At 45.6% G+C, this 26,226-nt stretch overlaps 2 protein-coding genes across 2 annotated transcripts; one reads left to right on the forward strand and one right to left on the reverse strand.

Annotated features, from left to right (window-relative positions):
- Positions 1 to 4,993: 4,993 nt before the first annotated feature.
- On the forward strand, positions 4,994 to 6,826 carry LOC115321999. The gene is made up of 2 exons (XM_040205400.3): positions 4,994 to 5,842; positions 6,247 to 6,826. Exons 1-2 carry the CDS (start codon positions 5,103 to 5,105, stop codon positions 6,824 to 6,826), a joined length of 1,320 nt encoding a protein of 439 aa, XP_040061334.1. The 5' UTR covers positions 4,994 to 5,102.
- A 1,849-nt stretch (positions 6,827 to 8,675) lies between these two features.
- LOC115321998 lies at positions 8,676 to 12,214 on the reverse strand (the record flags this gene model as incomplete). The annotated part of the gene is made up of 3 exons (XM_042292185.1): positions 8,676 to 9,167; positions 10,578 to 10,731; positions 11,990 to 12,214. Coding segments are annotated over 3 exons (871 nt in total), but the record flags the coding sequence as incomplete, so codon positions are not given.
- Positions 12,215 to 26,226: the final 14,012 nt, after the last annotated feature.

A 26,226-nucleotide genomic window follows, 5' to 3' on the forward strand; every position in this document is an offset into this window, starting at 1 on the left:
TGTTTTGTTTATAACTGTTAATAAATGCCTGAAAAGCTTTTAGCAGAAATTTCCAGAAAATCACAAATTGACAACCGAATTACAGCACAAGAGTAGTGTTCAGGGTACAATCAGTATTATTGTTATGGTTCTGAGCCAGTCGCATTGGTCGGATTGTTTTATTTGTAACCATTTTATTGCCGGCTCTGTATTCATGATTAATTATAACTGTACGTACGATAAAATGCTCACCTTTCATGAACTTCTTGGCTCCGTTTCTCATACCGTGAGCATATACAATTGAAGCAGATGTCCAGGTTCATTTAAAGCGGTATCCACACGAGGAGACGCGTTTCGGAGAATTCGCGGCATACTGATCACGCGTATGCCGCGATTGCACGGGACTTGGTGGCGTCAGGGCCCGGGCGGATCGAGGGAGCTTGTCGTTAGAAGGTTCGGTATCTAGATTACAGGCATTAAATTTATCTGCAGGGGTGCAAGCAGTGGAAACCGCAATAATTGACTGCGAACTCTAACTTTCCCCCCGTACCTCTATGGTTACAAACGACGAGGCGCCGGTGGAAGTCAGCGTGAACAGGGGATGTCCGTGGAGGTGGTGCTGCCCCATAGGCGAAGTGTCAAAGGTGAGCGGCTTGGTTATACAAAACATGCACTTTTGTTATCTCCCTCAATGTATGTAGGGTGTCTCACTAGGCCTTTCTCCTCTAACCCTAAAAGTACAAGTTGCGTATCGTAGGTTATGATCTCCCTTACTGACTGAATCGTGGGACCGGTGTCGCCCGCAGGACCCTCACCTATCCTTCTAGCGCAAGGAACTTGCAAATTTGATAATTTATATTTTATTTATTTATATTATAGACACCGCCTGGGGGCTTGATCCTAAACTAGGTCGGTAAGTATGTTAAAAGTAAAATGACACTTGAGCACAGAAATATATCATTAAGAAAAGCTGGTAAATTTGTACTGTTTTTAACATTCGTAGATACACTTAACAAAGCGAGTTACTTAAAGGATTGGGTTCAATCCGTGAGGCAGAGGGGTTTGCTGTATTTTATTTTAGTATCATTATTACAGATTGCGCAGGTATTATATTTGCGATTATCGTAAAGTTTTGACACCGAGGGAAGATAAAGAAAGAAGTTCATCCGAGTCAACGTATTCCAAGTGCTTCTGGACAGAAAGTTTGCATCGGACGTCAGTAAGGATATGGATGCTTTGTATAGATAGCAACTAAAATAATAAAAACTGCTTTACTTTTTATGCATTCTTTTTCGTAAATGTTTTGTGGCGTTATTGCCCTCCCAAGTGTGCTTGCATATTCAATCGTAATTGATATTATAACTTCTATGTTGTTAATCTGAGCTCTGGACCTCTAAATTCTTACTTCCGTCTAAGTGTCTGTACATTATGGGCTTTTTATAGTACACACATATGTGTGAGTTCCTGATAAAATTCGATTTAAAAAAAGCTATATATTTTTAATCCCAGACACATTTTGAAAAGAACGCCCCAAAACTACACGTGAACTGTGCTGTTAGATTGTTTTCGCATTATATTTTTGTATTTGTGTGTATTTAAATACACCATTCTTCCCGTTAGCTTGTAAAAAGAACTAAATTCTAATTATGTTTTCTGGTCATTGGATGCTTGTATTTCTGGGTAGAAGATTGTTTCATTGGCAAAGTGTTTATTTTGACCAAAGTATTAAATCATGTGCCCGTGTAAACGATAAATAAAATGTACAGCAACGGCCCAAGAACAGAACCCCGAAGCACCCCTAATGTAACCGATAAATTGTCTGGCGTTTTATTATTCAACAGTAGGAGGTGTTGTCTAACTACCAGCTAAGTTTCAAGTCATGACAAAATTTTATTATCATTAAGAATATACATGCTTTATGAATTAGCTTTGGCTGAAAAACGCAGTTGAATGCATTGGCAAAATAAAAAAAAATGACTACATATGTTTATCTGCCTTAGTCAACGCACACGCTAGGGTCCTTGAGTTACTTCAATCAGTGGTGTGACTTTTGTCTAATCTTGACTAAAATCACACTGAACTCTTCTTATAGGATTATTTAAAACAAAATATATATCAAGTTAATTTAGACATGTCATTTTCAAAAAATTTACGGACTGGTACTTGCGAGTGAGATTGGACGATAGTTTTCTCTATTTCTTACTTTCTGTAGCATTTGGTGCGGGACCTAATTTCCATACAAAATTCTTAATTGCAGTCACGAGGAAGGCTGTCATGAAATAGTATAATTATGTTTGCGATACAGCGTGTGACAAGGTATTTGTCTGGTAGATGCTAAAGCAGCATCAGGCGTAGTCAGCCCAATTTTTTTTTCATATAACTGCTGCATAATTTAGATGATTATACATTGTGTTGCTTTTCCCTTACATCCGTGGCTACCTTTTTGTGTATAGCGAATTGGTGTAAAAAGTTCAAGACGTCAGCGCTGGACCTCTTAAGTTCAGACACAGGGAGCTATTTATTATACTTATACTAATTCCCCGCAAATTCGCCACCATTTGAGAAAGTAACGAAATGCGTTCCTTCTGTTCAAACAAACGTCAAGAGAGCTTCGTAGTCGTATCTAAGATACGCAAGAGGTGACGGCTGGGCAGCTAAAGTCTGTGCACAATGAGGGTCTGTTGGTAAAGGGGGGGGGGTAAACACCTGGACGCGCTATTCTTGCATAAAAAGAGATAGAGGGAAGAAATTTGAATTAAAGTTTGTAAACAGTACTGCGCTTTATTCAATGAGCGATTGGCGCGCTTGTGTGTCGTAGGTAGGTAGGTAGTTACGTAGGGAATGGTGGCAAAATCGATAGAAAATAGGTGAGCTTTTAAGATATTATGCATATATTTACTCATTGAACTACAACATAGCAATCATTGCGTCAGTACAAGCGTCCACGCTGCGTTCGATGCCTCCAACTTTGAGGTACGGAATAACCTCGTGCCTTCCTCTTTTGCCCGAGGCAAGAAATTGCAATCTTCACGACGCTGTCCACAGCTTAAGTGCGCGGCAAATATTGACTGTGTAACGCGATTCTAGATAGCTGCACTTCTCCCTTTCTCCCCCCCCCCCCCCCCCCCCCCCCCCCCCCACCCTCGGGGTGGGAATGCTATGTCCCAATACTGGGCAATGGCACCCATCTTGCTGCTTTAATCGAAAATCGTTCTAACGTTCTTCTACTTTTTGTATGTTCTTGAAGTCTGAAAAGTCGATGCGAGCGTTTTGAACTGTTTGTGGAATCGATTGCAGTAATACATCTTTAGGCGAGACATGAGGACTGGTGACACTAGGACGCTGATACTGATATAAGCCTGTAAGTTTTAGGACTTTGTTGAATTCTCAAGTATTTCTCCTCACATTTTCGAGTAAAGACACCGTTCTCGTTCTTTCAACCAGCTTGATAACATTTAGAATAGGTTAGTTTAATTAAAAACAGGTGCATCAGTATCCACAACATTTTTCATGACATATCAGTCAGTATTTTAGCTTCCTGTTCAATTTGGACATTTCATTGTGAATCGTAATTTTCCGTTGTTGGTGCAGTTCATGTGGGAATTCTAAAAGCTGGATTACATATTTGGAATGGTTGCGTTCAGAACAACCTACGGGAGAAAAGACCAGAACACCGGAACTAGCGTGACTCACGTTTGCTGCTACTTGTAGTAGCTACCCTTGTACCGTTAGCCACGTTGTGCACAGCGAACACTTGTCCCGGTTACTTAGTCGTTGTTGTCGCTTAGGTTGCTGCCAGTGCAACCGGCACAAATTGGGAAACATATTTTAACATTGAACGATCGCGTTGCCTCACAGGCATCAGAAGGCTACTGAACGGGTGATCCAAGTTTAGCCAGCTCCAGAGGGAACTCTTTGAGGAGGGGGACGTATCTATCGACCGTTGCATAACCGGCGTCTGCAACAACAAAAAAAAAAAAAAAAAAAAACGAGCAAATCGATATCGTACCTTTCTCGTACTTTTCACTATATTGAAGTATTTTCATTTTTTTTTTCAGACCACCTAGGGAAGCCTCTTGATGTCGTCCGAGACGGGGTTGAAAGGAAGAGTCGTGACATCAGTCTGGTTACTCTCTCCATAGATCCAACGCCACTCCCAACCTCTGCAAAGAAAGTGTTGAAGCGGAGCTAATACTTAGATGCAATACTATACTTTGCTTCAGCTTCGGTCCGAGCGCGGCCGATGTTATGAGCCGAAGAGCCAATCAAACAGCGCAAAAAGCGCAGAATCATGGCGTGCTCTCTGCGTTTGATAGGACAAGCCGGCGGAGGAGCACACATAGAGAGACTGCGAATACCGGCTGGCCCTATCAACTGCTAAGAGCACGCCATGACGTTGGGCCTCTTTCGTTGTTTGATTGGCCATTCGGCTCATAACATCGGGTGCGCTCGGACCGAAGCTGAAACAAAGTACAGGTGGAACAAATAATGTTTGTCTTTTATGTGATACCATCTAGGCAACTTTTGTTGAATGATCCACCTCACTTTGTGAACTTTGTGTATTCCGGACGCAGGTATCTTGTGGAGTTCCGATTTGCCTGGTATCTTCTTAAAAGACAAGCAGTCTCTCTGATACCCCTCCCAGACGGGCACCTAAAAGGACCTTTACGCCAAAGGCCTTCAGGATTTTCAAATGACCTTTACGTTCTGCCGTGCCAGACGGCACAAGTAAATGTCATTTAGAGGATGTTTACAGCGATTGAACTCCCGCAGCTCGTTCAAACGCATAAAGCACGTTCACGCCTGAAAGATAATATTTCCGCGATATAAATATTTTTTTAAAGTTTTTCTAAAGCAAACAAAATATTAGAAAGAACAAAATGACGAGTTTAGTCGAGTGATTACAACAATGTCTGCTTTATGCCCATGCACAGTGGTTTTTTGGCAATTAGCGGCAACCCTGAGCGTCGCCCGCTCGCTCGGAGGGGCGTTGCCAGGTTCCCTTGCTCGGTCCTGTTGCTCAGTGCGCGCACTCCTTCCCGTTCTTTACGCTTTTGCCCTGTTCAGTTCGGCGTCGTGCTCGCGCTCGAGTTTCAACGCAGTTGCCCCAGTTTGTTCCTTCGATGGATCTTCCTCCCGATGTTGATCCGGCTACGATGGACCCTGCGTCTCGTGTCGCGTTCCTGGTGTGCCTGCGCAACCACCATGAAAGTGGTTTAGCATCGCTGAATAGTTCTTTGTCGTCGATCACGGAGGCTTTGACGTCGATCAGCTCCGACGTTCAGTCTGCCCGACGAGAAGCTGATTTCCTCGAGGAAAGGCTTCTTGCAAACAGCCTGGTCATCGCTGCAGCGACAGCAGGAGAAACGACCATGCCGCGGAGCGTCCAAGCGTACTTTCGGGGTGAACGATGGTTTGAGGAGACGCTACCGAACCTGCCGGAGAGCCACTTCAAGCAGGCTTTCCGGGTGATGCCGGCGACCTTTCGGTACATCGTGGACGTTTGTCGGCCCCACATGGAGCGCCAGGTCACCCCTATGCGCCCCACTATATCGGTCGAGAAACGAGTTGGAGCTGCGCTCTACAAGCTGTGTTCCAGCGCGGAAGACAGGACCGTCGCCCACTTGTTCGGCCTGGGGCGGTCAACGGTCAACGATAATTACAAAGAGTTCTGCCACATCGTCGTTTCCGAGCTGGAGCGCGACTGGCTCAAGATGATGACCGCCGCCGAACTCCCCGACCACGTCCGCGAGTTCCAGGCTGCCCTGGAATTTCCGCAGGGCATAGCCGCGCTGGACGGCTGCCACTTCCCCGTGTCGCCACCTAAGGTCAACGCCAGCGACTACTACAACTACAAGGGCTGGTAAGTACACTAATTAAAACAAAACAAAACAAAAATAGCTGCGTTTAATGGATTTCAGTAGAGTAGATTGTTGGGCTAGTTCGTTTTGGAACTTGGAATACATTTTAGCGCTCAAAGCACAAGGACACAAAGACGAGAATCGCACTGTGGCGTCCGATTCTCGTCTTTGTGTCATGTTTTCAGCGCTAAAATGTATTCCGCGTTTAATGAGGTGGAAATGACGAAACATTACCGAAACACGAGATGCTAGCAGGTGATTGTTAGCTTGTCATTTTCAATAATGTGCCGTGCTAGCTCTGATAATGTGTAAAAATTTTCTTTTTGAATCTACAGCTTTAGGAAAACCCGAAGCCTCACGTATTATGTGTGAAAAACTGACGCATGCATTGTATTTTTTTCTCCAGGTACAGCATCATTCTCCTGGCCCTTGTAGACCACCGGTACCGGTTCCGGTACGTCAACGTGGGGACGCCAGGGCGGTGCCACGACGCGCATGTCTTTCGGAGGTCGGCACTGGCCAAAATTCTGGAAGGGCCAACGTTTACAACACCAATGGTCACCATCAACGGGACTGCCGTGCCGCCACTGGTTCTCTGCGACCAAGCCTTTCCTCTGACGTGCAACATGCTGAAGCCATACGCACGCAAGAATGTCGCGGGACAGTCTCCGCAGGAGAAGTTCAACCGGCAACTGTCGTCTGCACGTAGGGTCGTGGAGAACGCCTTCGGCAGGATCAAGGCACGGTTCCGCTTCATCATGAAGCGGCTGGAGTGCGACGTGGACAACGCCCGCTTCGTTATACGGGCTTGCTGCACGTTGAATAACATCTGCGAGCACTTCAACGACGGCGTGGAGTCCCAGTGGCTCACCGAAGTTGGCACGGAGGCCCGCTTCTACGAGCAGCCAGTCTGCAACACGGATGCCGTGGCAGGCAATGGTTCGAGTGTCCGGGACTCCATTGCTGCCTACCTTCACCAGCACTAGAGTGAAGAGCGAAGCAAAGGCCCTTTCGAGTTCCACCGGAACGAAGGCCCTTTTGAGGACCAGCAGAGCAAAGACCCCTTCACCACCACAGAAGAAAAAGGCCCTTTTGAGCCCCAGCAAAGGCCCTTCTCAGGGCCAAAAAAATTTGGCTTTAGAGCTGACTTCTTTCGATGCCTCCTCCCGTTGTCTCAAATGAAGTTAAACCGCAGTATTTATTTGAACATTTCAACCATTTTTCAGTTTTTATCTTTTTTTTTATGTCTGAATGAAGACGGTAGAGGTGTGCACGTTTCAACTTTGATGCCCCATCTGGCAGGGTAGCACGAGACACGGTTTGGGCACAAGTTCCAGGCCGAAGGCTTCTCAAAAGAGAGTTGAAACTTTCTTTTGAGTCACTAACATAGTACTTGTGTCCACTCTGCATTCCTGTCTGGCCTATCAGTACTAGATGTGGAACTTGCTAGGTACTATTGGTGAGGAGATCAAGGCCTGCGTGTTTGCTCCTCTAAACATAATCAATAGTAGATCCCCTTAGCACCCTTTAGGTATCCCGGATGAGCACCATCGTCTGCTCCATTGCCTGCTTCAGTGGTCATGCTCAGAACGAGCTCACATTAACAAGCTGCTAAGACCGGCAACCAATGGTGTCGCGAGAAATTACATTAGTAGGCTGCTAATACAGGCAATCTTGTAGTTGTATTCACATTGCAAATAACTGTGGAAGCTCTCTATCGCACTCTGCAGTCGCGCACACACAGCTGTGGCCGCCAGCGAACGAGACGTAGTTGCGACGTGACCCACACTCTCGTCAAGCTTCGGGCTGTTTGCCGCTTGGGGCGGGTCAGGTATCTACTAACCAAAGGTCATGCGAAGGCCTTGTCTTCTTAGTGGTATTGCTCCAACCCATTTGTTGTCCCCACACCTCGGTGTTTACCCGACACGTCTGTGGACATGCCCACAGGCCTTGTGGTCATGTTCGCCTCATCTTCTGCAATAGAGCGCAGGGTAGTGTAACATACAAATACTAACACGAAACAGTCACGTTTATCGTTGGTGCCGGATCTCTCCCGAAAGCAGTTGTCGGAGAATGCGAGCTTGACCCACTTCGGCTTTTGTGCCGAGCTGGGCATATGCACCTTGCATGCTGCATTCTTCATGCAGGCCGGAGTAGAAACAAAAGAGCCCCTCGTTCCCCGCAAGTAACCGAATACAAACTCCAGCCAAACGCTGACGCAGCGTTCGGTTTCGTCAGCCAAGGGCTGGCTCATTGTTATTTCTCGTCCCCATCTGTGTAGTTCTAAAGTTAGTCACTTGGGGTGTCAGGGTCTGATCTCCTCCCCAATATTAACTGGAGATGCTGGAGTTTCGGAAAGATTCACGCTTCTCGCTCCAAGTCAAATTTGGGGGCTTTACATGCCAAACCAACGATGGGCATCTGGCACGCCCCAGCGGAGGATTGAGGATTAATTTGGACCACCTGGGGATATTTTGACTATACTGAAAGCTTGGTTACACGGCGCCTCCTCTGCAATAAGCCTCCGTCAGATTGCGGGCACCTCGGCCGGGATTCGAACCCGCCACATGGGATCCGTAGGCCACCACCCTCGCCTCGAAGCCACCGAGGTGGCTACCCTTCTCGCCCTGTCAGTCACTATAACAGCGAGACACAGGAGTGTCACTTTCCATAACATTTTTCTTTTGTGTGTGGGTGGGGGGGTGGGGGGGGTAGTATGAATATTAATGCGTAGTAGAACACTTGGAATTGTGCATGTTAACAATAAAGACATGTCAAATACCATAGCTAGATGAATAATCGCTCCAAAGTACAACACAAATGTGCTCCATCCGCTTACTTTGGTGCTTTATTTAGAAAAGCGATCATCGCCGCAGTCAGGTCTTCCTGCGCCTTCGCAGCACGTTCTTGTTGCTTCAAAGCACGTTCTTGCGCTTGCAACACAAGTTCTTTCTGAACGAGCTCCCGCTCCCGGAGCTCGAATTCCTTTGCTCGAGCGGCTTCAAAGCTCAAACGGAGGAGCTTCTGCTCCTCAATTGCTGCCCTAATGAGGGCAGTATTAGGGTGCTGAGCCCTTTTTTTTGGAGGCGCCCTCGCTGGCACGGACACGCCGTTGCTGGCAGAGGTGCTTGCAGCGCAGCTGGTGCTCGCGGTGCTCGCCCTCCTTGAGCTTGCGGCCAAGCTTTCTCCTCTGTGCCCGCTCAAATCTGGAGCCTCGAAGCAGACTCCAGCGGCTCCGACATCATGTGAGTCGTCTCCCACGTCCATAGGTGGCTCCTCGAACATCTCGCCATCCTCTGCACCTCCATCCTGCAAGCCTGCAAGCAACTGAGAAAATTTCCATACAATCAGATATTCATATTAAACCGCAATTCAGGTATTATAATCCATCTCACAACAACTTGGCAAACTTTGCAAGCTACACCCTCGTGATTCCACAAGTGCATCGGTGTGAGGCATGTTGCATCATTGAACAGATGTACCATCACTTTCGGACGCACGGGCATGAGGAATCTGCTGTCATCTTTGGCTTCTTCAACTCCTTCCTTAACTATATTCAATGAACTGACACCCATCCACCAACTGCTCGCTGAAGAACTACCTGGCCACCACCTTTGGTCAGAAGTCTACCAATTACACCACTGGTTTTGCCTATATTCTGTTTCACGATAACTTGGCAAACTGTGGAGGCTACGGCTCCTGCGACCCAAAAACAGCGTTGGAGCGAGGCATGTGACTCTATGTCACGGGAGCGTTTGTGTCACTGCTCCAAAATCAAGACCTGGACGAACTGGCTGTCATCTGCTGATCAAAAGTCGTCTGCTGTGAAACCAACCAACTTCAGATGAACATTCACCGGCGCAACATTGCCATCCGCTAGAGTAGTGAGCTCTTTGGAAACAGTTTATGAGACAACCATACGTTCAATTTACTAGCGAATCTGTGGTGGGTGCTAATGCCACGGCACAGTGCGATGGTTGAGCGGAAGTGGTGGATTACACGGCTGCAATCGTTCACATATCATTCAAAAGCCATATTGTTCCTGGGAAAGGGTTGATCCGTATTAAGTATCATTGAAAAAAAAGTAACATGTCTTCATCTTCCGTGTCATGTAGTGTGGCGGACAGAAGGGTCTCACTGCAACACTACTAACAGTAAAAGAAGCCTAGAACAACTTTTTGTCACGGACAATGCTGTTGTTGTGGTGGTAACGAGGCTTAGCTCCGTGGCCTCGATTATAGAGTGTTGTCACGTGCCTTGCTCAGACACTCTTATTGGGTCGCGGAAGCTGCAGCCTCCACAGTTCGCCAAGTTATCGTGAAACGAAGCGTAGAGCTGCTCTATACAGCAGCCTTAGCTCCCCAAAGTAACAACACGAGGACTAACTTACCCGACAAGTGAGAGACCTGCAGTCGCCTGCTCCACTTTCGGTATCGTCACCATTGCATTGCCGATGGCCCGTCTAGGAACCTCCAACGAGGGCACATAAAGGACAGTAGCCATTCTTCGGAAGCGCTAGTGTAGCCTTTGAGGTATTTCCTCTTCTATTTGATGAAGGACGAGTCCCAGTTCATGCAGAATCGCTGGATCTCTGACAGGTAGGTCGGAAGCAGACGACTTGTTTTTCGTATAAGAGCTTGCCGATCTGTTTGTAAACACGAGTTGGTGTATGTAGGAACCATTGAATATCTAATAATACAGAAACCTTGTTATGAAAGATTGATATCACCAGCCGACCTGCACTACTGCAGGCGTTGCACGGTCCAGGCAGCTCTCTACGACCAGGCTGCTGTTGTTGAGCGGCAGCGACCCCATGAACCTGTGGATGGCATAGTAGTAGGCCCAGGTCTGCTTCCCGGATCCCGTGGTGGTGCCTTCCCGTGCATGTTTCCTAAAAATTAAGGCAGCTGTAAGTGTCACATTCATGTAGTTCCGTAAATGTACATGCAACACTCACAACACCTAATAAACAGAAATCGCTTTGCAAACCACCTTCAGATTGAAGATTGGCGCACACATGATGCTACCTGTTTTACGTGGCTTGCATGTGACGTCATGGCATTGTGCAGGTGGCCATTCTACTTATTATTGCTCAAAAAAACAACCTCAGTGGGGTGGAACATATGCTGCAGAAGGGACACATATACCAGCTGCCACAACAGCAAGTGGTATGATGTCAGTGATAACCATTTATATAGTGCCAGCACATAAAAATCAGCATGTTTTACTTTCAAATCGTATCGCAATGTCAGGTTAGACCTTCTGTGGCATTGCCTGTTATTGCTTACAACATACAAATACATATAAAATAGTTGAAGTCGAAGGGATTGATGGCTGTTTGAAGGAAACTCAAAAATCTGTTTCTGAACGTGTCGGACTAAGACTCTACAAAGAGGGTCGAAGCACGCGCTTTAAGGGCATACGGATCCCACTGCTTCTGGGTGGAGTTTTGACGGCAACCTCTGGGCTGTGTGAAGCGCCTCAACGAGGAGGGGTAAAACCAAAACAAGCCACAACAAGAGTTGTCATCACTAAACCCGACTCTGAAAAATGCGGTACTCGGTGTCTTCACTGCTGTCGACGCTGAGAGCACTGCTGATATCTGTCGAGTCCGACTGTTGCGCCAATCAGACACCTTTGGGTCGCCGTGGGAAGGAATTTAATGTTTTTAATTTCTGACTGTTTACTCAAGTTTCTTCAGTGAATTTTTTTGTACCCTTGATGCACGTTCACCGCCACCTTTATGCAAAATTGTAGCTTGATACGTTTAGAAACCAATTTATGCCGTCCCTTCAAAAAGCCATCGATCCCTTTGACTCGCCCTGTAGATTTAAACGGATTTTGCTCCTAGGTGAGTTTAGCTCTTCAGTACCGATGTCTTAAGTGGTTTGAGCCTCGGAGATCATGAAACATGGCAAGTCAGCTGTGAAGCTTTGAACATTGCTGCAGGCGAAGACGGCTACTCAAAACGCGTACGAGCTACGCAAAGGAGCGGTGGCCGAACACGGCACGCGAGACAAACACTGCAGGTAGGCGAGCCCTGTCTTTGCGCGCCGCGCAAATTGAACGGTCGTCCCTATCGGCACTGTTTGGCGTGTGTGTGTTCGTAGGATTAGCAGGTTACACCAAACGTGTGAAGTTTTCCTTACCGATAAGTGCTGCACAGGTTCTCGATCTTGTTGTGGACTTGGTCCCTCGTCGTTCGAAAGCCCAGGGCCCCCAACGCTTCCGCGATCTCGGCGTAAACGGCACCGTTCCTCTTGGCGCGACGGAGGTCCTCCAGCCGATCCTCCCAAAGCCGAATCAGCGCCCAGGTCGCGTCGACGCTCCAATGGACGCGCGGCGACCCCTTCCTACTCGTCGACGCTCCTCCGTCGTTCGACATATCGCACGACGCGAGAGATATAGAAATATATATACAAAACAAAGATTAAATATATACAGTACAGTTAGTAATACACTATTAAAGGATGATAAAATATAAAGTAGAGAAATAAAAGCTAGATAACTATGGTTGTAAGAAAAATCGAAAGGGGGAAAACCGAAGTGCCGAAGCGAACGATGCGAGCAGGCGAGCAGCGGGACGACTACGCCTACTAGATAGCTGGGGCCATGGGTACAAAAAACTATTAGTAGAGCGAGGTCTGTACAGATTATACGTCAAACACGCTCTTTTTTAATAATAAAATTACAAAAATATTTATTTTAGAAATCAGTACGATCTTTATTTTCAATCCGCGTCTCTAGCGTAGACCGCTGCTGACGAGAGTAGGCCTTTAGCAGCCGTAAAGGAGTTGTGGGAACTCAGGTTCCCGAAAAGGACCTTTACGCTAAATGTCATTTGAGTTGCCGTGTGGCACTGCCTAAATGACATTTACACTAAAGGTCCTTTGGCTTAAAGGTCCTTTTAGGTGCCCGTCTGGCAGGGGTATGAACCATGTAGGACTAACCAAGAATGGTCTCTGAAGCTAGTCTGCTGGTTCTTGCATGCCACTTCGTAACACCATTGTGTAAACAAAAATAGAAAAACGTGTGGCCACTCATCAGTTTCCTATAACGTCAATGAAATGCTGCGAACAAATTGTATTCTCGGCAGTCATAGATATTTATATGGTACACAAGCAGGGGTCAAGGTGATCTATACTTTTCCCGACACAATGGCGTTTTACCATTGCTAATTCATATAATTTTATCCCCTGAACAGCACAGGGAATGGAAACATTCAAGTGCCTCACATACCTCTAGCAGACATGCCGAAATCCACTGATCCACCCATCTTCTAATCTAATGGAAACTTAGACCTCTGCCGAACTTAGTAAGCATACTTTTTGTTCAATAATTCTTTGTTAAATTGACCGATATAGAGTATGCTCGCCTTGTACTTGTGGCGCGCTGCATGTGTACTTTTAAGCCATCCAGTGGCTTTGTGTTCCGTACATTCATAATTCAATCGAGGAATTCGTGCCTCGAATATTCTACACGTGCTCTATAAGAGACCATATATTTATACTATCCAATCATGCACATGAGCAGGTTAAGAAACTATATTACAGAAAAGAGTAAAACTATAAACTTTTGTAAAGCAAATTAATAACGATGGTATACTAGTGATGCAAAACTATCGATAAATTGACTATCGATACTATCGATAGTTTTTCCAAAACTATCGATAGTGCCGCAGAACTATCGATAGTCGACTATCGATAGTTTTTCGATAGTACTATCGATAGTTTTTCGATAGTACTATCGATAGTTTTTCGATAGTACTATCGATAATTTTTCGATAGTACTATCGATAGTTTTTCGATAGTACTATCGATAGTTTTTCGATAGTACTATCGATCGTTTTTCGATAGTACTATCGATCGTTTTTCGATAGTCGACTATCGATAGTCGGCTATCGATAGTACTATCGATAGTTTTTCGATAGTCGACTATCGATAGTTTTTCGATAGTCGACTATCGATGTTTTTTTTACTATACTGGCGACTAACGATACTATCGCTAGTGCTATCGATAGTCTTGCACCACTATAGTCCGTTACAACTCAAGAAGGTAGGGCGAGGGTAAGATGGGCCGGGAAGGAGGAAGCAGACGGAACGCTAAAGAGAGAAGGAGGTTTCCCCCTCTCTTCTCCAGCGGTTCGTCTGCTTCCTCCTACCCGGCCCGTCTTGCCCTCGCCCTACCGCTCGCCTCCCCCTTCTTCTTTTTTCGCCTAAACCCCCATCTTCGTCATCACTGAAAGCTGAACCAAAGTTGGGATGGTAAGTGCCTGGGCTAGTTGGTGCCCCGTTTGAAAAAAAATTAAAGCGATAAATAGACAAGAGGGAGCGACGCAAACTACTAGTGTCGCAAAACTATCCATAGTAAACTGTCGACAGTACTATTGATAGGTTTACGATAGTCGACTATCGATAGTTTTCCTATAGTCGACATCAGTACTATCGATAGTTTTACGATAGTCGACTATCGGTAGTACAATCGATAGTTTTCCGATAGTCGACTATCGATAGTACTATCGAAAGTTTTTCGATAGTCGACCATCGATAGTCGACTATCGATAGTTTTTCGATAGTCGACTATCGATAGTACTATCGATAGTTTTTTTACTATCGATAGTCAGATTTCTGGCGACTATCGATACTATCGATAGTACTATCGATAGTTTTGCACCACTATGGTATACACGTTTGTGTTATGCTCGCTATTTGCTTTACAGGAGCTTCTTAGTTTAGTGTTTCACTTAATGCGACTCTTGTGCCGAGTTTGGAATTCTGCAGTCCCCAGATCCTCGTGAATTCGGACAGATACTTTTATACACTAAGTAACACGGACAGAAACCTCCGCGCATGCCGACACGGTGGAAGGAAGAATGACAAAATAACAGCGGAAAAACCTTATTTACAACAACAGTAACAACAAAGATACAAAAGAGCAACACCACAACCCATCAGTTTTGAACATGTTTCGCGCGAATGATCGCGGCATGCCAATAAAACTTTGCGGCGTACTTACGATGAAGTGACAGCGAACACCAAATCTAGACGTCACACAGCACAATCACAAGTCAAACTTTTGGAACCACCCAACCGGACTCGACAGTGCTTGAAACAAACAACGGTAGGTGATACAAATGGCACTCCCGCAGATCGCAAACCACAAACTGGACGTAGGGTTTGAATCTCTCGCACATGAAGGGGAGGACGGCCGGAAGTCGAGGAGCCGACCGTAAAAAGTAGGTGACCGGGTTCCACGGAGCCGACCGTGTACAGCTCCATCGAGTCTGCTCGAGAAGGACCTGGCGAAGGGCGAGATGGTGCTTCCTGAGCTGGCGGCGACTCCGCTGGCGTCGGTACTCATCCTGTCGAGTTCCAGACTCCCGAACGGCCGTTCACCATCTCCGAAGCTCGACGACCGGCCACCGCTCGGCCGGAAAGCCACGTCCCTCGTAGTCGACCGTCGATTTTCATAGGGTCCCCACACACTGCAGGATCCCGGTAAACGAGGACGCAGATCAATTGATCAAGGTAGTCCACGTGTGAACACCGACTGCTGCCACGGCGAAAACGGCGATAGCACGGAGGGTTCACTCCTCGACTACGACCTCGACAAGCTCGCGCCGCTAGCGCTGTTCGAGCGGGCTCTTCTCGCTGAATCCCACTGGATTCCTCGAACACAGAGGACTACTGTCTAAACTGTAATCATAATCATTTGATAAAAATCAAAAACACGCATATTTGAACAAGAACTCACCCAAACTTCCGGTGTCGATCCACAAACTCGAAAAACAAAAATGGCGACAAGCCCTTTCTGAATCGTGCCGAATGGACGATCTCGACCGGCTCGACCTGTCAGCGGGAAGGAGAAAAGTACGCATGCGCCGTCCGCCACATATTGGGCGTCGCCTTGCGCCACCTGCCAGTGTATGCGTGCGGCGGTCTCATGCAATCCTTGTTAGATGCATAATTCGACTCGGGCATCACAGAGCAACGCAAACACATAGTCGACAAAGAAAAAGGTCCCCTACAGTCAACGGAAGGCGCGCTGTTGCCGCTGAGCAGTTCTTTGCCGAGGAGCGTGCCACAAACACAGCAAAACAATTCGATAAACTCCGACGTAGAAAGCGGGCACTGCCGAAAGGTTGGCGTGGACGCATTCCGGCCGTTCACGACGAAAAACCGCTGCTGCGACTGCAGCAGACGAAAGCAGGACACTAAAGAGCGCATTTCAGGAACCGAACCTATGTGGCCCCCACCCATCACCATAACTTGGAGGTAGGACGATGGCTGCGACTCTAGTGATCCAATCAGCGTGTTAGAGCGAGTCACGGGACAAACTTTCGTCCAAGCATTTTTGTCGTACGGAGAGCGGTCACATGTTTCGCTCCGCCCCTCGTATTTGCTCTAAGCGACCGTCGGGCTCACTCGCAGCCACACGAAGACACAAAAGAAGTTGGGGAGTCGAAGCAAAGAACAGGGTCGAAGGGAAATTAACAGTGCAGCTAATCTCCCCTCCTTTTGCTGTGCTACTCGGGCTAGAAGTAAGCACATTCCGTTTTCTTTTTTTTTGTTTTTTTTTTTTGAACGTAGGTTTTGAGTCGCTAATGAAATCCGAATACCTCGATCAAAATGGTATCGTCACAATCCTTACGATTTCACGCCAATATCGGTGTAATACTGTGTGCTGTCTGGCTTTGATACGGCTACAGTGAACTTTACTACGGCGTACTCGCTTGTATAGAAGATGACGAAATGTTAGCAGCTACAAAACACAAACCAATAGCTGTCACTTAGCTCTGAGTCAGTGAGCGTTTCTTTTGGTTTGTTTGTTTGTGTCTTTAGAATGATATACTTTCGGGCGCTCTGTTACGTCGAAGGTCACGACGACGAGTCGATCGGTCGCCCAATGCAGAGAGGGGCGTGGCTTGTACAGCGGCAAATAGATTATGGTGCCACCCTGCAATATGTAACACGCCTGTGAGGCGAGCATCGTCGCAAACTGGATCCAACGTGTCACCGTCATCCGAGTGTTATTTCGAACATACATAATACCAAGCACTTCCGCCATTAGCTGGCAACTGAAACAATAAACAAAAATGACCCCTTAGCGAAAAAGACCGTAATAAAAGTATACTCGACATACTTCTAGTATACTATAAGGCAGGGAGTGTAATAGAATATTACAAAAAGTAGAGTAGTAGTATATGGCATGCCGGGGGTCGTTCCATGATCCTAGTATACCTGCCAAGTATGTTTAGATCATATAACTACTAGCCTACACCAAGTACGCTCAAAGCAACCGCTGACACTTCAAGTATAATTTAGGCGGGCCATTAGTATTGTTTAGGATTAGAGAAGTAGCGCACACCCGGTAAACAAGTTAAATTCCGGACAAGGCTGGCGTTCCCCTAGTTTCGACTAAGCATTTCGACTAAGATTCGAACTACCGCGTCTAAACCATGGTACAATAATTCCCTTCGTCGTCTATCTAACAAAAAGAAAAGATTTTTCAGGAACGCTAAAAAAGCAAATACACCAGAAGCTTGGTCTAAGCATGCCACTTGCTCTTCTGAATATAAAAGTATGTTGAGAGAGTGTAAACGCACATTCTTACAACACACTCTACCTAATATGTTACTAAACAACCCTAAAAAATTTTGGAGCTTTGTTAATGAAAAACCACACTCAGAAATCAATCTAGTCAATAGCTCTGGTGATAACATATTGGATAGTGAATGTGCAAATATTCTAAACAGGGTATTTTCTGATGCATTTACCGTTTCTACACCCATTACTGGAATTCCTCCTGTTACAAAAAATTATTTTCCAATGGATCCTGTTATTATAGACTTTCAAGGTGTAATCAGCGTTATAGAATCCCTCAAAATGTCTTCATCATGTGGCATAGACGGTATTAATGCGAAGGTTCTAAGTAACACTAAATTTGCATCCGGCCTTTACCTCACAAAAATATTTCAGCAGTCCCTTGATACAGGTGTGTTACCTTCCGACTGGAAAATTGGTAAGGTCATTCCGGTCCACAAGTCCGGAAGTAAAACATCTCCACTAAATTATCGGCCAATATCACTCACCTCCATCTCCTGCAAGATCCTCGAGCACGTCATCTACAAGCACCTGATTAACTTCCTGGATTCCTGCAACTTCTTCACCAACGCGCAGCATGGCTTCCGGAAACACCTGTCTTGTGAGACCCAGCTACTTTTTCTCACTAACGACCTGTTTAAAAGTCTTGACACTGGCTATCAAACTAACGCTGTTTTTCTTGATTTCGCCAAAGCTTTTGATAAAGTTCCACACAACCGCCTTCTCTTTAAACTTAGTTCTCTCAAACTGGACCCTCCTGTTCTTCAATGGATTGAATCATTCCTTACTCATCGCTCTCAATTCGTTTTCGCTAACAACACGTCCTCCTCTTTCTCTCCCGTTTCTTCCGGTGTTCCACAGGGAACTGTGCTTGGCCCCTTACTCTTCTTAATCTACATTAATGATCTCCCTCTTCACCTATCGTCCTCTGTTCGTCTTTTCGCTGATGACTGCGTTGTTTATAGACTAATAAAAGACCCAAACGACCATATTGCACTCCAGAACGACATTAACAAAATTGCTGAATGGTGCCGCACATGGCAAATGTCTCTTAATATTAACAAATGCATGCACCTCTGCTTCACACGTTCCTCCTCCCAGCCCTTAAACTCTTTAACACTCAACGGCATTACCCTTCAGACTGCTGCACAGTACAAGTATCTTGGCGTCCATCTAACCACTAATATGTCCTGGAATGTTCATGTAGACAAGACAATATCCTCTGCAAACCGTTCACTTGGCTATATCCGTCGCAATTTCAAGTCTGCTCCTTCTAACCTCAAACGTCTTCTTTACGTCACGCTTGTTCCCCCTAAACTGGAGTATGCTTCAGGTATCTGGCATCCCCATCAGGCTTTCCTAACCAACGCAATCGAATCTGTTCATAATCGTGCTGCTCGATTTATACTTTCTGATTACTCTCGCTTTTCTAGTGTCACTGCAATGAAATCTCAATTAACCCTTCCTGACCTTTCCGTTCGTCGCAGAATTTCCCGTCTTTGCCTTCTTCATAAAATTTACTACTCTGAACCATTACGACAGTCTCTCCTCAGCCCGCCCAGCTATATTTCTGCAAGAGTGGATCATTCATGCAAGATCGCCCGTCCCAAGACCACTTCAGCAGCCCATCAGCATTCGCTCATACCAGAAGCTATTGTGGACTGGCATGGCCTTCCCGATGACATCGTCACCATCACCGATAACGCGAAATTTAGAACTGTGCTAACCAACCACTCCCCTCTATAATGCCCCTTGGGGCCTTGAGGGTAATTGTAAATAAATAAATAAATAAATAAGTCCTGGCAAATTTTTGCGATCAAACGGGTTTAAGTGGAACGCTTGTTGTTGTTGTTTTTTTTGTTGTTTTTTTCTATCTATAATTGATTTTTCTTTGTTAGACGGAAAACGTGCATTCAAAGCAGGCTGATCACATGTTCAGCCTAAATTTGTTCCAGTTACTAAAACCTTCTTCCACTTAAACTCTTCGCAATATTCTGTTTTTTTTTCTTCTTTTTTTTTTACTTAATTTGCGATTTTGTTTTTACTTATGTGGTGAGTTGCGGAGAAACACACCAGAAAAAAGGAAGCGTTCGTTTTTTCATAATTCACCACTTTCTTAAAGACTTGGACTCATGTAGGAGTCTCTCTTCTGTCTAAAACAGTATAATCTTGAACTTTCCACTTTAAGTGCAAAAGTTTTCAATTTAAAATCACACAAGTTTTATGTCGCCTGCTATACGTGCGGAAATCGTTGTCATAGCATATTAAAAATATATACTATTTGAACTGGTTGTAGCAAACTTTCAAACTGTACATACTCTAATTGAACTGACCATATTGGTAATCAAACTGCTGAAATCGAGACAATCAAGCCGTCGGAATTCTCGAGGTACGTTCGAAGCGCGATATTTAGAAGAGCGACGGATCTTCGCCCTATTTGCGGAAGTGGCCGATTGGCATCTGTCTCAAATCACGACCGGCAAAAATAAAGCTCAATCAATTAATCAACTAGAGTTTACTCCAGAGCTAAGGAAGAACCTCTGGAATTCGTGCTGGCATATTCAATAATAATAATAATAATAATAATAATAAAATCATTTAGCGTTTATTGCAGTGTCCAGGGACATCCAATTGGTCTTCTTTCTGGCGTAGTTCAATAAAACGTACAGAGAGATATGCTTGTGCGCGCGTAGACGCACGCATACACGCAAGTGCGTACGCACGCGTGCACACGCGCAAACGCACGCACGCATGCAGGCGCACACGCAGGACAAGCACAGACGCACGCACAAACAAGGACGCGGACGCATCCACACGCGAATACGAACACGGGCGCTTGAACGTGCACACGCACGGGAGCGCATACGACGAACGAAACGCTGATTAAGATAGTTTCGGTTTTACACTGAAAAAGAAAACCTAAAGGTTAGATAAAACCGAAGATGTACTAATTTTTTGTTAATATTGTACAACATTATGGTGGCATTACTATTAGTAATATAATATTAATTTGCTTAGTTTCGTTTTCAAAGCAAACAAGAAAGAGCCTTTCGAAGACTGCGGAAGATCATCGCTATTATAATCAATGTCCGTTTGGCAGCCGTTTCCACTGGTCGTTGGCGTTCCGCAGGCTTCAAGAATCGCTTCCTCTTTACGTTCTAGCCGTTTCAGCAGATATTTTAGATATCTTCCTATCGAATACCGTGTTCAAGGATAGCAAGCGGTGACTGAGAGCTGGGAGACGCTGCGTCTTACCAACGCAAGTTGCGGACAGCCCATGATCGACTACTGCTGCGAGCACCGGTGAGCAATGTTATTTCGTTTCTGCGAAGTGCACCGCTGTTTTGAACTTTGTCGTGTATCGTGTGCTTGCTAAGCCATGCTTGATTCTAACAATGCTTCTGCTCGGTGTTATTTCGGTATTTGAAAAGAGCGTACCTTCTTCAAAACTAATGACTCGCTCCGCAGAGTCAAGATTCGCGTGCGGCGGAATCGAAAGACTGTTCTGGGGGCCGTTCTGCGGCGTTCGTCCGACGACACTTTTGCGGAGCGTTCAAGTGCAGTCTGGCGGTAGTTCAAGCAATCACAGGTCATGCTAGTTCTGACATGTGGTCCCAACAGCCTCTAGCCACCAATTTGTTTCATAAGGCGGGAGCGAGAAAAACGTTACAAGAGCGAGTTTATGATTTCTTGCCTATGCTGGTGCCTGTGTCGTAGAGACGCGCGGTCTCTTTGCCTATGCCGAAGCGGCACGCCTTTTACGTTTACGATTGTGGGATGTAAATAAAGTGAGTTTGGATGTCACGTTTTTTAATGGTTTCGCCGCTACAAACAGCAGAGCAGTCAGAAAAAGAAAAAGCATGAAAAAAGTCGAAAATAACCTGAATATTCGATGGAGTTGGCTCGCATTTGGGCGCAAGGCATGCTCGCAGTAACAATTAATGCTGTCTGCCGGCGAGAGTCCCAAGTGGAGCAGGCCTTTTTTTTTATTTTATTTTTTTTTTATCGCAACTTTAGGCTTATTATATATGCCTTACGCTTTCGAGCTGCTTGGAAATATTTTGCTATAATATACTTGGAGTGCACAGTATATATACTAATGACACACTCAAATGATCATTACATGCATAATGGGATTAGAATGTACTTTCTACGCACAAATGATTGTGCATGCAATAAGTATACTCTGCCAGTATACTTCCATCACAAAGTCTATAGCTCGGGGTCTATATACAGTAATGTACTTTCATTATAATTGCGCTCGCTACTCTACCTGCTCAATAGCCTACTAGAAGTATACCAAATATGATTTTATTGTGCTGTATTTCGCTAAAGGTAGCCTGTCAGCTGTTGGAGAAAAAAAAAAGGCGCTTGCTTTTGTGTACTTCTGTGTGTGTTTACCAGTCGCTCCAATAGCAGGGTCTGTAGCCGTTCATGCTTTCTAGTTCATAGAAAAAATGTCACGCAGTGTCTTGTTTAGGCATGCATGCTTAAGTGTTTTATTTTCTTTTTTGCACATTGGTTAGTCGTGTGTGACTTGCGATCGTGGCCACCTTCTTGCAGCGTATGCACTCTTCTTTAGTGTCCATCGCTGTGCAACCTCCTCAGGGACACCAGTTAAAAATTAAAAAAAGAAGTATGCAAGCTCTTTTGTGCATTTTTTTAGTAATTGTTACCGAAGCAAATAGCCATCACAGTCCAAATAGTAAACCTCTTCCTTCCGCTGACGTCACCTTTTTCATTGTTGCCAGTTCAGACTTTCACTTTGACGAACACGATGATGATCAAAATTTACAAAAATGTCGTTTTAGTTCATATTTTCTGGGAAAATAAAAGAGAAAAAGGTATACTTAAAACTTCGAGTCGATGCAAAGAGCTATTTTTAATTATTTTGAATATTCCCCAGGGTGGTTGTGGAAACTGAAATGCAATCCGGTAGTTTGTAACTTGGATTGTTTTTCTTTTTTTTTTTTCTCTGGTGCGATTACCTCGCTCAGACTTAAAAACAAAACTTTATTTGTGACATCTTGTCTTTTAGGATGCAGCACGTTCTTCGACCGTTTATTTTCAGTTCTTGAAAGTCTATTTAGCAGATTATTACTCAAAAATAAGTAATCCTTATTTCGTTTTTTCATATAAGGCGAGCCTAATTCGTCGCTTATCCAGGGGACCTCCTATTTGATGTGAATATAAGGACACCACTAAAAAAAGCAAGTCCTATAGACCGACACGCTGTTTACAAAACGAGCCCGCATTTGCCCACACAGGTGTGGGCACTACGCGAGTGCAAAAACCAGATTCGCGTGAGGTGAATCTTCTGCTCATGCGCCGTGGCAGCAACAGCGCCACCACAGAGGCGTGACGTCAGGACCGCGTGTTGGTCTATATGCATCTTTATCTTAGAATCCCGCACCTGGGAACAAGAAAGAACAAAACATCTAAAAGCTGTCCTAGGCTCTAAGTCTAGAGAGTTCCTTTAGGGTACTAGACGGCGAAGTTACATTTAAACAACAACTCGATTTATAGTTCTTTAAACAACAAAAAAAAAATCTTGCCCGAAATTGCTCGCTTCCTGGTCAAACAGTCCGGGAGAATGGTGTCGTCATTGACGAAATAACTGGAATACATGTCGTGCAAGGGCTCCTTTAATAATACACCAGGCCTTCTCCGAATCCGCCCCTTTCGCATTCTAACAGTATATCGATTCGCGATGAAGGCGGTAACATTTGGAGCGTTATCGACCGTTCGAGAGGGGAACAGTTTCCGACTATACACAGTCCGCCCTTATTCTGACAATACGGTTAAAACTACGCGTTCCCTGGACCGATCAGTCGCCTCCCTTTCATCACCTGACCCCGGTCTTCTTCGGGTGGGTATGGGCGGGACCGTGATGACGTAGCGAAGGATGGCCGCACGACTGGTCCAGCGACCTCGTAGCTTCCACCGCACTGTAAGCATTTGATGTGAACAAAATATGAGAGGACATCGAGAGAGCAGTCAGAACGATGTCTTGCGCGACATCGGCGCGGCAGAGGCGGTTTCAACTGCTTGGGTCGGGAGCTAAATCGTCTCCTACGGATACCTTAATGTAAAAGTGATGAGACGGGACGCTTGTGTGCAATGCGCGCTCGACCGGTCTTGTGTTGGTGATAGCCGGCCGTTGAACGGGCTCTTGATGGTAGGTCATCAAGCGTCGTTTGTGTTACAGCAGCCTATGATAGCCACGGGATATCTCGGCTGTAACGTTTAGAAATGTCTCTTTTTATACACATTTGTCGTTTGCGCTGGATAGGACACAGGGGATAGGGGGGGGGGGGGTTCACATAACACGGTCATTTTATTCGAGCTACCACTGGGGGGTGCGCAGCTGCGCTGGAGTGTTTAGAGGGCCTAGGTTTAAGAGAAGCACCAACTCCAACCATGAAGATAGCTTTGAATTAAGAGGGAGACGCTTCCTGTGCAGATTAGTCGGCAGTGCGCATGCGTAGCACTTTCGCATGGCGGAGAGGAACGCCGGCGTAGAGTCGGAGACGCTTACAGGTGACTAGTGTTTTCCTCACTTCCTCCTAGGACGTGGTGAAAAGGCGGCCCCCAAAACCTTTGACACCGATCGAGCAGTTAGCAATAGTTTGGAACATAAGCTCAAAACGGGTTTTCAAACATAGATGAACGGTTTTATATATGTGCTCACTTTTTTAATTTATTTTTAGAGAGCCACCGACCATGTGCTTAAAGGGACACTGCAATGACAAAATAAACTTTTTTTTAAAGAGTATAGATGGCACACTTTTTTTTGTAATTTTTACACGAGGAGACAATCATTTTCGCGCAATATTTACATCGTTAGACGCAATTTAGGCGGAGGTTACGGCCCGCTCTAAGCCGCGCCCACCCCCCAAATTTGTTTCCCCACCCCTTACTAATGGATTGGCTTGGCTGTTCGGCCGGACACGCTAACACGCCTGGCGTATCACTTTCCCTGACATCGGGCAAAACTAGTCTGGCATCTGACAACACCAGCTATACTCCGTCTCACTAAAATCGTGCAGCACAGCCAAAGCTAGAGGGGCGAGAGCCTATGGCAACCTGTTCTAGAGAAGGGAAAGGAGGAACGGGAGAGAATGGCCAGGATTCCCCGGTTGCGCCCATCCCTCCTTTTGAACAGGTCGGGACACACTCTCCCCCCTGTAGCTTTGGTGCTACTGCACAGTTTTAGTGAGACGGAGTATAGTTGTGCGAGCACACGCCCGGCAGCCTCGGCATCGTCTGCTACTTCACTACCGTCTATCGTCGTCTGCCATGCCCGAAGGACGCGGGCATGAACGCTGCCCGTCGGCGTCCGTTTTCGCCTTTGTTTATCTGCTATTCCGCCTCTATCTAAAACAACGCTCGCAAGACTCGATCATGAAAGCGGCGTTCTAGAGCTCCATCATGCGCGAGCGACGGCCCAATACAAGTGTCTGTCAGCGTCTGTCCATATGCGGTAAAAAGCGACCGAGAGGACAACAAAAAGCGCCGAAATAAATATGCAGTCATTTCAGCTTTCATGTTCTTGTTATTTTTTTCGCAAGGCACGCGCGAGCAAGGTGAGAGAGCGTCATGACGCCCGATTAAAACGTGGCCTAAAATTATTCGCTTTGGCAGGCCAGGCCCACTGCAAAAACTTGGCAGCTACTTGCTTCTTTGAAGCGAAATGGCGGGCCCATACCTAGACTAACCTGATACCAGCCGAACGCCCAGTTGCCTTCAGCCAAATGGATCGCAAATTCTTACCTGTTTAGGCATCTTCTCGGTATCGAAACCATGGTCGCAATCACGACGGTTGCACAATTCACAAAGCAACGGTGTCGCTTGCACGGGAACCAACATCTACATTCAGCATCAACACGCGCAATGAGAGAAATCAGGCCAGTTCAATTAATATAGTGAATGTGTGACGCCAGACTTAGGCCAGTCCTACTACGAAAACAAGCATCCGCACAGCACTTCCGAAGGCGTGTACTTGGGACAGTTGCTTACTGCAAACTATGTCGGTTGATGGGATCTTCCACTAAACCCATCTGTGAACTCAAAACGACCGGCACTCTTAAAAATTGGTGAGTTCAACGAGCAGTATTCGTTCAGCACTCCGCAGTCTCCGGCAGCTATATGTGTGTTATTATTTGAAGTCGAAGCAAAACGGCAATGTCGGGATATTTTTGAAAACTTTAATGACTCATCTAGATCATTTGTTTCACAAACATAAACAATAGTAGAATAAAATATCATTACGGCACGGAGATAAAAGTTCACAACCACCCTTTCACACGTCATTCATCATTCCAGCGTCTGAGAAACCATGTAAGCACCTTGTAAGCACGGGACGGGACTTAGTGGGCCCCTTTCGAAAAAAAAAAATGTTTTGTTGATTGTTCCTTTAAGGGCACGGTTCGATACTTGAGCTCGCGCGATTTTTGTGGTTTTTAGCTCTATGGAGGCTTGGAGAATCAAAGGGAAAATGCAGATATCAAAAATATGAGTGCATGGTATTTTAATTGGACGGCTCAAAAAAAACTTAAACCTTCGGTGAATACCCGGGGGTTTTAAAACATGCGATTCGTGAGATTGGATTGAGGAGCTCTTTGATAGGCCAGGGCCTTTTAAATACATTTCAAAAAACCAAATGAAAATTTCAGATTCGCTACCCATCCAAATTATCTATGCAAGTAGTTTTATTAAGAGTCAGGCTCAAGACACTTGCAGGCACTTGCGAGTACCGGTTTAATACCGTAACACTCTTGTGC

This window comes from Ixodes scapularis, unplaced genomic scaffold (genome assembly GCF_016920785.2).
Source record: "Ixodes scapularis isolate PalLabHiFi unplaced genomic scaffold, ASM1692078v2 PGA_scaffold33__2_contigs__length_1026942, whole genome shotgun sequence".
Taxonomy (NCBI): Eukaryota; Metazoa; Arthropoda; class Arachnida; order Ixodida; family Ixodidae; genus Ixodes; species Ixodes scapularis.

What these genes read in the sequence shown, in the direction of transcription:
- LOC115321999 (XM_040205400.3), top strand. Translation starts at nt 5,103, where the DNA reads ATGGATCTTCCTCCCGATGTTGATCCGGCTACGATGGACCCTGCGTCT. An exon ending in TACTACAACTACAAGGGCTG is followed by an intron (nt 5,843 to 6,246) that starts GTAAGTACACTA and finishes TTTTTTCTCCAG; the next exon opens with GTACAGCATCATTCTCCTGG.